The following is an 11,931-nucleotide window of genomic DNA, read 5'->3' as shown; positions in this document are numbered from 1 at the left end:
ATTGACTCTTTCTGATGTTACGATAAATTGCAATTGCTTCAATGACTGAGATTATAGTTTGTTAGTTCCCAATGAAGTTTTTGAACCATACTTGACATTGTGAATTGCTTGTTACTTGAGCATAGGAAATCATATGACAAAATCTATATATGTTGTTGTTATTAGAATGATCATGATGCCCTCGTGTCCGTATTTTATTTTTATCGACACCTCTATCTCTAAACATGTGGACATATTTTTCGATTTTGGCTTCCGCTTGAGGACAAGCGAGGTCTAAGCTTGGGGGAGTTGATATGTCCATTTTGCATCATGCTTTTATATCAATATTTATTACATTATGGGTTGTTATTACACATTATATCTCAATACTTATGGCTATTCTCTCTTATTTTACAAGGTTTACCATGAAGAGGGGGAATGCCGGCAGCTGGAATTCTGGCTAGAAAAGGAGCAAACGTTGGAAACCTATTCTACACAGCTCCAAAAGTCCTGAAACTCCACGAAACAACTTTTTGTAATTAATAAGAATTTCTGAGCGAAAGAAATAGGCCAGGGGGCCCACACCCTGTCCAGGAGATAGGGGGCGCCCCCCCCCCTATAGGGCGCACCCCCTATCTCCTGGGCCCCTGGTGGGCCTCCGGCGTATATCATCACTTTTACCCTGGAAAAAATCATGGGCAAGCTTACGGGACGAAACTCCGCCGCCACGAGGCGGAACCTTGGCGGAATCAATCTAGGGCTCTGGCGGAGCTGTTCTGCCGGGGACACTTCCCTCCTGGAGGGGGAAATCATCACCAACGTCATCACCAACGATCCTCTCATCGGGAGGGGGTCAATCTCTATCAACATCTTCACCAGTACCATCTCCTCTCAAAACCCTAGTTCATCTCTTATATCCAATCTTGTATCAAAACCACAAATTGGTACCTGTGGGTTGCTAGTAGTGTTGATTACTCCTTGTAGTTGATGCTAATTGGTTTACTTGGTGGAAGATCATATGTTCAGATCCTTTATGCATATTATTACTCCTCTGATTATGAACATGAATTATGCTTTGTGAGTAGTTACGTTTGTTCCTGAGGACATGGGTGAAGTCTTGCTATTAGTAGTCATATGAATTTGGTATTCGTTCGATATTTTGATGAGATGTATGTTGTCTTTTCCTCTAGTGGTGTTATGTGAACATCGACTACATGACACTTCACCATTATTTGGGCCTAGAGGAAGGCATGGGGAAGTAATAAGTAGATGATGGGTTGCTAGAGTGACAGAAGCTTAAACCCTAGTTTATGTGCTGCTTCGTTAGGGGCTGATATGGATCCATATGTTTAATGTTGTGGTTAGGTTTACCTTAATACTTCTTTTGTAGTTGCGGATGCTTGCAACAGGGGTTAATCATAAGTGGGATGCTTGTCCAAGTTAGGGCAGTACCCAAGTACCGGTCCACCCACATATCAAATTATCAAAGTACCGAACGCGAACCATATGAACGTGATGAAAACTAGCTTGACGATAATTCCCAATGTGTCCTCGGGAGCTCCTTCTTCATTATTAGAAATTGTCCAGGCTTATCCTTTGCTACATAAAGGATTGGGCCACCTTGCTGCACTTTGTTTACTTTATTTACTTGTTATTCGTTACCACTTATCTTATCACAAAACTATCTATCACCTACAATTTCAGTGCTTGCAGAGAAAACCTTACTGAAAACCGCTTATCATTTCCTTCTGCTCCTCGTTGGGTTTGACACTCTTACTTATCGAAAGGACTACGATAGATCCCCTACACTTGTGGGTCATCAGTGAGTAGTTCATTGTGGACCCACGGGTCCGTAGTTAGTAGCTAGATGGCTTCCTCTCTCTCTTTTAATTCTCAATACAATGGTCTCTTGGAGATCTATTTGATGTAACTCTTTTTGTGGTGTGTTTGTTGGGATCGGATGAACTTTGAGTTTATGATCATATCTATTTTATCTATGAAAGTTATTTGAGTTTTGATCTCTTATATGCATGATAACTTATAGCCTCGTATTTCTTCTTCGAATCTTTGGATTAGTTAGGCCGACTAGATTGAGTTTTCTTGCCATGGGAAGAGGTGCTTTGCGATGGGTTCGATCTTACGGTGCTCAATCCCAGTGACGGAAGGGGACATGACACGTATGTATTGTTGCTATTAAGGATAACAAGATGGGGTCTATTTCTACATGAATAGATCTTGTCTACATCATGTCATTGTTCTTATTGCATTACTCTGTTTCTCCATGAACTTAATACACTAGATGCATGTTGTATAGCGGTCGATGTGTGGAGTAATAGTAGTAGATGCCGGCAGGAGTTGTTCTACTAATCTTGGACGTGATGCCTATATAATGATCATTGCCTGGATATCATCATAATTATTTTAAGTTCTATCAATTGCCCAACAGTAATTTGTTTACCCGTCGTATGCTATTTTTCTCTAGAGAAGCCACTAGTGAAATCTACGGCCCCCGGGTCTCTTCTTTACCATATTTGCCTTCGAGATCTATTTTTATTCGCTTTTATTTTCAGATCTATTAATCCAAAACCCCAAAAATACCTTGCTGTAATTATTTATTATTTATTTCATCTCGCATTCCCGCAAGATCTATTTATCCAATCTACTACAATTTTATCTATATTTTTATTCGGGAGGGATTGACAACCCCTCTTTTGCGTCGTTGCAAGTATTTGTTCATTGTGTGCATGTACCGTTTACATAGTGTTGCGTGGTTCTCCTACTGGTTCAATAACCTTAGTCTCATCATTGAGGGAAATACCTACCGTAGCTGTGTTGCACCATCCCTTCCTCTTTGGGGAAATACCGACGTAGTTCAAGCCGCATCATACGGCGGCCGCTGGCTGTGCCGTCGCTGCTGGCTACGATCCTGATGAGACAGAAAGCCAAGATGGCCGAGGGCCATTCACGCCGTCGACCTTTGATGAAGCTGGCATGTAGGACGCCTTCATGCAAGATTACGTCGGCCTGGACCTGGACAGCTTCCCGCTTGACCACTAGTTTCCAGAGGACTACGGCCTCGAGGAAGAGGATGAGTTGGACATCGACGGGGAGCCTTTGTTCGAGGACGAGGTCGCCAACCAAGCCGTCGGGTTGTAGCCGAAGCGCAAGAGCAGGCGGACGAAGGCATACATGATGGCCGACGACAAGCTCCTTTGTGAGTGTTGGAGGGACATCGGGCAAGACCCCAAGACTGGCGGCGAACAAAAGGCATCAACATTTTGGACTCGTGTCCATCGCGAGTTCCATGAACGCAAGAAGTCTCCATCATAGCAAATCCAAGCACGCACGGGGTGGGTGTCCATTTTGAAGCGATGGAAGGTGATCTAACAAGAGTGCAACAAGTTTTGTGCCACTCTTGAGAGCATCAAGTCACGCCAAGACATGCAAGACATGGTATGCATGCATGTGCCCCTCTTTGTGTCATTCCGTTTATGCTTGCATGTCCATTTCCATATTCATTTTCCAAATATGCGTGCATGCAATTCATTTATAGGCATTCCAAGCTTCGGAGGCATTCATGGTCCAACACGAAGGCAAGCCCTTCAACCTCTCCCATTGTTGGAGGGTCATCAAAGACGAGGAGAAGTTCAAGGCGCAATATGCCGCCCTCATGGCGTGTGGTGAGAAGAAAGCGGTGGAGAAGGTTGGTGAGGGCGAGAAGGCATGGCCGCGGGGGAAGACCAACTCCAAAAAGGAGGACAAGCGGGATGCAGCGTCGATCACCTTGATTGCAACCGTGGAGGGCATGATGACCAAGAAGGACTCAAGGGAGGAGAAGCTCCGACATGACAAGGAAGAGCAAATGAACGCCTTCATGAAGATTCAAAGGAGGAGGCTTGAGATGGAGGTGGAGAAGCAAGCCAAGATGCTAGAGATCGAGGCCGCCAATGCCAAGACCAAGGCGAAGAAGTGGCTCTCGCTAGCATAATGACGGGGGTGGAGATGATGAAGGTGAATCTCAACACCGTGTCGCCAAGAAAAAGGTCGTGGTTCGAGAAGATGCAGGACGACATGCTCAAGTTCGACGATGAGTGATCTATGGCGGCGAGCGCCATCCTTTTTTGTATGCCGACAAGTATGCTGACATGACCACGGCCGAGATGGCGTGGTCGAGCGCCATCTTTTTTGTGTGCTGGCATGTGTGCCGACCGCTGGCAAGTGCACTAGCATGAACTATGTGGTGTTTTTTTAAAGACGACATTGTATGCCGGCCGCTGACATGGTGCCGGCATGAATTTCGGGCGACGGCATGACCGCTGGCATGATCTATGACCGCGAGCCTTTTTCAAATTTGTGTGCGGACATGAAATGGATCGCGGCTGTTGGACGCACTGTCGATCCAAATCTTAAACAGGATGGATGTCGAGCGGGTGGCCGACCCAAATGGATAAAAGGCGGACAAAAGTGCCGCATTGGAGTTGCTCTAAGAACTTTCTTTTTGTTTTGAAAATTGGAACCTAGGAACTTCGGCTGTGTGCGTGTGTGACCATTTCAGGTTGAATTCGAGAGTGCACCATTTGGAACGCCCCCAACGGTCGGGTCGGACCAAGTTGTGGTGTGTGACCAAGTTTTGAATTAAGATTGGAGCCGGAGTCACACGCTCCGCACGACCTCGACGTGCTCCCATCCCACTTTTCCGTTTTGTTTTTCTTGTTGTATAACGGCTCCCTCCTTCCCCACCTCCACTTCACTACGCTTTGTATAAGCCACGCCGGCCGGTCGATTCAAACCAATTCAAACCCGACATAGCACCAAACCCTCCTCCCCCATCCCCTCCGCCTCTCCGTTTCCTCTCCGCCCGCCGCTCGCCGGCGCCGCCCGAGATCCGTCTCCGAGCTCCCCTCCCTTGTCGAGGTACGAACGATCTGCTGGGTTCTGCTCCGATCCAGTCCGTTCCATTTCATCTCCTCTCTCGTCGCCTCTGTTTCCCTATTCTAATTCCGATCCCCCGCTGCAGCTGCCGGCCGGCGATGGAGACCAGCACCCCTCGCAGGGCACCAGCAGCAGACGCTGCTGCGGCGTCCTCCTACGTCTCCATGTCCCCGTCCCCCTCCCACACCCCGCGCTCCTCCACCAAGGCCAAACGAACGCTCAACAACGGCGCTGCCATCGTCGCCTCCTCCCCTTCCCCTTCCCCTTCCCTTGCCAAGGGGGGCGGCGGCGGCGGCGGAGTTAACATCCAGGTCCTCCTCAGATGCAGGTATATATACTACGGGAGCGCCTCCGTCAGACCAAAACCCTTGCTTCTCCTTCAATTGCTTGCCTTGTTAACGCATCCATCCACGAATTACTCGTATGTTTTAAACTTACGATATAGGATCTGTGTACGTAGGGGTGTCATACCGCTCTCGCATTTGTAGCATTCGATGCTCTTTTTGCTGGTTGTTCGTTACATGGTGATCTACCGAATTTGCAAGTCAGTGCAGATATTAATTCATGGGTGTCCTCCGTGAATGGCAGTCTGTATGAATCACTAGTGTTAATTGCCCAAATGGACAACAGCAGCTTAATGATACATCTGTGAATTGGTGGATACATCTGGCGTGCTAATTTTTATATTTGATAAAACTAGAAAGTAGAGTACCAATTTCTGTTTGTCGTGAAGATTGTCGGCTCTATAGTTAGTGTATATAACCATATATGCATAGCCTGGTTGCTACTGTCTTTGCTTTGTTCAAGTAATTAGGATCATGAACAATGTGTAACTGTCCCAGTGGGCTGTAAACTTATGGTTTGGGTATTTATTGCCGATGTAGGCCTTTAAACAAGGAGGAGCTGAGCATAAACACTCCTGTGGTGATCACGTGCAACGAGCAGAGGCGAGAGGTTTCCGCTGCCCAGAACATTGCAAACAAACAGATTGATCGAACATTTGTATTTGACAAGGTTTACAAATTCTCCATTCAAACTGTTTCATCCTCACTTACTTCAAGTTGTATGGCAATTGTCTAATTACTCCATTACATATGAATGTAGGTGTTCGGACCAAAGTCTAAACAGCAGGATGTGTTCAACCATGCCGTTGTTCCACTTGTTGGTGAAGTTCTGGATGGTTACAACTGCACAATATTTGCTTATGGGCAGACTGGAACTGGAAAAACATACACAATGGAAGGAGGAGGGGGCAAAACACAGGTAATTCATAGTTCACAATATACCGATGTTGTTGATGCACTGTGTTTCCGTATCAGTTATAACTGCTGCTGTGTTTGTGTAGAATGGCGAGCTTCCATCTGATGCTGGTGTTATTCCAAGGGCTGTCAAGAGAATATTTGATATTCTCGAGGCACAGAGTGCAGAATACAGCATGAAGGTCTCATTTCTTGAATTATATAACGAGGAACTCACTGATCTTTTAGCTCCAGAGGAGTCTAAATTCTCAGATGACAAATCAAAGAAGCCCATGGCACTCATGGAAGATGGGAAGGGAGGAGTTTTTGTTAGGGGACTGGAGGAAGAGGTAGTTTCTTCAGCCAGTGAGATATATAAGATACTTGAGAGAGGTTCTGGCAAAAGGAAAACCGCTGAAACTTTCCTCAACAAGCAAAGTAGTCGGTCACACTCTATTTTCTCAATCACCATCCATATCAAGGAATGCACACCAGAGGGTGAAGAAATGATCAAGTGTGGAAAGCTTAACCTTGTTGATCTTGCTGGTTCAGAGAACATATCCCGGTCAGGTGCTAGAGATGTGAGTTCCGCCTTGGGGCATTCACTTTTGTTTCCCTACTATGATCAGGCTGTGCGATATACTTACGCTGTGGTCATCTATTACAGGGCCGAGCCAGAGAAGCAGGAGAGATCAACAAAAGTTTGCTTACCCTTGGGCGTGTCATTAATACTCTCGTGGAGCACTCTGGTCACATACCATACAGGTAAACACAAGCTTTTATGGGGCTTCCTTATGGAAATCTGCTCAATCATGGCACACCAATAAAATGCTGATCACCTGACATCTCTGTTTTGTCACGCAGAGATAGCAAGTTGACGAGATTGTTAAGAGATTCCTTGGGTGGAAAGACAAAGACTTGCATCATCGCAACCATTGCGCCTTCGGTGCATTGCCTTGATGAGACATTAAGCACACTAGACTATGCGCACCGTGCCAAAAATATCAAGAACAAACCAGAGGTTGGGTTCTTGTATCTGTTAAATTAATTCTGAATGACAAAGTCATCTTTCCTCTTGGATAGTTGAAATTAATTATGTGCGCATGATTTTCCAGGTTAATCAGAAGATGATGAAATCTGCACTCATCAAAGATTTATACTTCGAAATGGACCGCCTCAAGCAAGGTATGTTTTTCCTTAGAAGTGTGCCTGAATATATGACATTATCAACTTCATGAAAACACGATGCAACCATCTCTTCTTTAAACCATATGCTGATCATAAGCTTGTTTCTGAAACATAATTATAATTATCCCGAGCGTAATGTTTCATAATTATGAGGTGTTACTTGCATGTTTTCTCATATTTTTGACATCTAGTCAAGTGCTTTCATACCAATTGTTTGCCACCACACACCTAAACATCTTTAAGGAGATAACATTCATCAAGTTAAATTATCATTAACATCTATTTTTTTCTGAGGTTCCAATTCCAGTCCCTTGATCACCACACAAATCATAAAAACACATATGTAAATGCTAGGCCTAGTGAGGAGATTTTGATTGATTTTGGATCTGTCTTGGAAATAAATTATTTTTTCCGCAAACATTTTCTTCACCTTGAGCATAGGCCATTTTGAAAGCCATATACTTTAAGTCGCTATAGTTATTCAGCTTGTTTATCTATGGCAGAACTGTATGCTGCTAGGGAAAAGAATGGTATTTATATTCCAGGGGAACAATACCTAGCCGATGAAGCTGAAAAGAAGGTACTATACACTTCGTGCTAATTATACATGTATACCAGGCTGTAAATATTCTGCTTGAGTATGATGGATAAACATTTCAGGCTATGTCAGAGAAGCTAGACCGTTTAGAGCTTGGTTTGGAGTCAAAAGACAAGGTATACCTTTATTCTTGGTAGTGAGGTGGATTTGCAATTCTTACTGACTTGAAAACTAAAATTATGATTTATAATTGTACAGCAACTAGATGAGCTCCAAGGACTGTACGATTCTCAGAAAGTGTTAAGTGCGGACTTAAGCGATAAGCTTCAGACATTGCAGGTACAGATGTTTTCTTGTCATATGCCTATGGAATGACTGAATGATCATTCTTGTATTTACATATTTTTTTCATTCATTTCCAGAAAAGGATGCAGGAAACTGAGTGCGCCCTAGCAGTCCTTGAAGAGAAGTATATGCAGGCAAACAATACAATAAAAGAGAAGGAGTATCTGATAGAAAATCTTCTTAAAACAGGTTAGAGAAAAAACCCACTTCTAAGTTTCTGTTAGTGTTTATCAAGCATGATAGACGAGTTATCTTGTAATATGCTTAAGAATTAATCCATGTATAGTATTATCATGTACAAGACATTGATTCTTTTTTACCTTACTATCTGATTTGTCGGTCTGCATGTATGCCTATACTATACATACAAAGCTCATCACTGAGCTGGGCACACACTGCATCTCCTTATACTACACTGTCCATGTTCACTTCATTTCACTAGTTCATTACATTGTTTTCATGGAGGAAGTTCATTACATACGCAAAGGCCAACACTGTAAACTGGGAACAAACTGCAGCCCTTTACACGTTACTGTCCATGTACTGTTCATTATGTGGGCTCCTTTATTTCACTAGCCCGTTATTTTGCTTCGAGATATTTGCATTGGTGGCTAAAGGTGTTTTGCTTACCCATCTGTGTTTTGGTTTTAAAAACCTTTTTAGAAAAAGTTCTTGTTGATGAAGCTCACACGCTTCGGACTGAGCTGGAGAATACAACAGATGATCTATCTGGGCTATTTTCAAAATTAGGTTCATCTCCTTTCCTCCCTCTCCCCCCATTCTCCTCCTTTTTACTTTAAATATCCTTTTTTCAAGCAGAAAATCAAGAGGAATATTTTCGCTTCAAATTTCATGATATACATCCATGTTATGATTTTCAGAAAGGAAGGGCAAGATTGAAGATGCAAACAAAAATATAGTTGGACACTTCCATTCTCAGCTCACTCAAGACATGAATATCTTGCATAGAAACATCTCAACTTCGGTCTCTCAACAGGAGAGCCAACTGAAAGTACTTGAAGAGGAGATGCAATCTTTTATCACCTCGAAGGGCAAGGTATGCTAGCACAAAGACATGTCTCTACAATTGTATTATCTATAAGCTTAACCATTGCAAACTTCCATAGGTTGCTGGAGGACTTCAAAATCAAGTAAGAGAAATGAAAGAGAGCTTCAGTTCAAGGATTGCAGAATTGCATGGCTTTGCTAATGAGCTCAACCTCAAATCCCAATTAAGCTCTGAGAAGCTGAATGCCCAAGTTAGCGCACACACATCTGATCTGGAGGATGTAAGTACACTTCATTAGCATATTTGTTTTCTTTGGTTTGTTGAATACCTTGCTCTAGTTTTACTGTGATGGTTTGTTGGTAAACTTTGTCTTATTTGATTCCTGCAGTGTTTGAAGGGCCTCTTAGCTGATGCTGACCAATTACTCATTGGGCTACAAAATGGGCTCTCTCAGCAAGAAGAGAGCTTAAGTACATTAGTTGAACAGCAGCATGAGGTTTACCACAATGCTAATTATTAATTCTCTCCAAATGTTCACTTGTGATTACAATTGTTTTAAGAAATTCTGTCACACTCAAACAGGGACTCACTAGAAATGTGGAGAGAACAAAGTCTATCTCAGCAACTACAATGAATTTCTTTAGAACAATAGATGCTCATGCATTGGAACTCAAAAGGATATTAGAAGAATCGCAGGCATCACATCAAAAGCAACTTCTCCAGCTCCAAACAAAGTTTGAGGTAATCGTTAGTTGTAGAATATGTAAATTCTGCACTAACGATTTCTTTGAAAGTTTATTAGGCATAGTTCAATATCTGTTGACATGAAAAATATGGTTCTAGGTCTGTGCCGCTGATGAAGAGAAGTATCTGATGGAGAAGGTAGCAGGGTTATTAGCAGAATCAAATGCTAGAAAGAAAAATATGGTATGCGCATTCTACTTTGTTAGTACTAGCACACTTTCGTTCCATCAGTTAATATTCAGATCGCGCCACACAATCTAGAGGCTACAGTTGTGGACCTTGTGCTCGCTCACGCCAGTGCACACATTATTACTTGTGACCCTCAGGTTGAAAACTTGTTGATGTGTGGTCACTTCACTAGGTTCGAGATGACATAAGCAGCCTTGCTAAGACGGCTTCTGAGCGATCCAACAGTTTGCAAACTGAAACCACCAAGTTTCATGATTTCACATCTTCTATGAGTGAGCAATGGGAAGCCTACGTGGAGACAACCGAAGAGGCATTTCACAGAAACATATCCTCTGTTGAACAGAAGAAATGTTGCTTGGTGGAGAATCTCCAGCAGTGGTAAGTTTCTAACAGTGCCTACAAGATCTTGAATTTCTCTAACACAAGAAGTAACAGATATTCCCCATTCTCCAGTAAAACAAGGACACAATTATGCTCAGAACAGTGGAGCAATGCGCAAAATTCAATACTGGTACTTGGAAGAAGCAATGCAGAAACAATAGGTTCAGTCATCAGGTAATTATAATTGCCACACTGATTAGTTTGAAGATGAGAAAACTTGATTATGCTAAAATTGTCTCCTTTGAATGAAGCGATGGAAATGAGGCAAACAGCCAACTTCACATGAGATTTTCATCTGCTGTCAGCACTGCTCTTGAAGATAATGATATTTCAAGCGAAGCTCTTGTTTGCTCTATAGACGGTACTGTATTATCTCACTGTAGAGTTGCTCCCTTTTCAGACTGAATATTTGCATTTACATTCCCTACAAACTGTATCTTGCCAGATTCACTAAGGTTGGACCGTGGGATCTGTGACACTGTGAGACCTATCATCACCGCATCGCAGATGCAGCTTGGTGACCTTCAAAGGAGGCACCATGAGAAGACGTTGGGGATATCAGGGAATGCCAACAGATCATTGGGGGATGACTACAAGGTCAGTCTGGGCGCCAGTTTGTTTATCAACTTGGTAGGAACAGACTTTCTAGTGTTTCTTAACGCGCTCTCTGTTTTATTACTTAACGCAGGTGGATGAACCAACTTGTTCAACACCAACAAGGCGCCAGATTAACATCCCCAGCAGCCAATCGATCGAGGGCTTGGTAACTCCACTGGAAGACCTCGTCAAGTCATTCAGGGACAGTAGAACTCCGTCGAAACTCGTGACTGGAAACGCGAAGCGCTTAGATTTGGCAATTGAGATGGAGAGAGTTCCTCTCACTACAATTAACTAGACACAGGGCACGAACTTTTACATGTTCTTGAGATGTTGGGGGTTGATTTTGTAGTTCGAAGATCAACCTTGGAGGTTGTATGGCCTGAGCTAGTTGATCTCTGTCGTAGAAGACAACAACAAATGTAATGTTATTATGCAACTGCTGTAGCATTTCTATCTTGGCATTGCGAAGTTGGTATACTATGGGTATTTGTGGAGACTTGGGTAATTTTTTGTGGCAGATCACGGTGAATAATTTTCACGCCCAAACAAGCTAAATGAAGAAGCGTTCTTCCAGTGGTCATCAACCGAAAGCTTTTGGATCTGCTATTTCTCATCTAGACGAAAATTATCTATGTCTCATATAAGTTGGCCACCACACGATCTAGCTGCTTTAAAATCCATGCAAACCTGTCTGATCCTGTGTCTTTTTTAAATATATTATAAAAGTTCATTGAAAGTACAAAGCATATCAAACATAATAAAAAATACATCAAGATTTTCCGAGACCA

General features: G+C 43.1%; 1 protein-coding gene across 1 annotated transcript; it reads left to right on the top strand.

Moving 5' to 3' along the window:
- Positions 1 to 4,699: 4,699 nt before the first annotated feature.
- LOC119308576 (kinesin-like protein KIN-5A) lies at positions 4,700 to 11,648 on the top strand. Its single transcript, XM_037584705.1, has 23 exons — positions 4,700 to 4,893; positions 4,997 to 5,239; positions 5,796 to 5,925; positions 6,016 to 6,174; positions 6,257 to 6,730; positions 6,817 to 6,914; positions 7,014 to 7,170; positions 7,265 to 7,334; positions 7,841 to 7,917; positions 7,998 to 8,051; positions 8,134 to 8,214; positions 8,298 to 8,409; positions 8,884 to 8,970; positions 9,102 to 9,277; positions 9,348 to 9,509; positions 9,618 to 9,725; positions 9,812 to 9,970; positions 10,073 to 10,156; positions 10,335 to 10,540; positions 10,616 to 10,717; positions 10,795 to 10,904; positions 10,989 to 11,140; positions 11,232 to 11,648. The coding sequence occupies exons 2-23, from the start codon at positions 5,010 to 5,012 to the stop codon at positions 11,436 to 11,438; spliced, it is 3,195 nt and encodes a 1,064-aa protein (XP_037440602.1). The 5' UTR covers positions 4,700 to 4,893; positions 4,997 to 5,009; the 3' UTR covers positions 11,439 to 11,648.
- The last annotated feature ends 283 nt before the right edge of the window (positions 11,649 to 11,931 follow it).

This window comes from Triticum dicoccoides, chromosome 5B (genome assembly GCF_002162155.2).
Source record: "Triticum dicoccoides isolate Atlit2015 ecotype Zavitan chromosome 5B, WEW_v2.0, whole genome shotgun sequence".
NCBI lineage: Eukaryota > Viridiplantae > Streptophyta > Magnoliopsida > Poales > Poaceae > Triticum > Triticum dicoccoides.
Note: the sequence above shows the minus strand (reverse complement) of the source record. Positions and strands in the feature narration are given on the sequence as shown.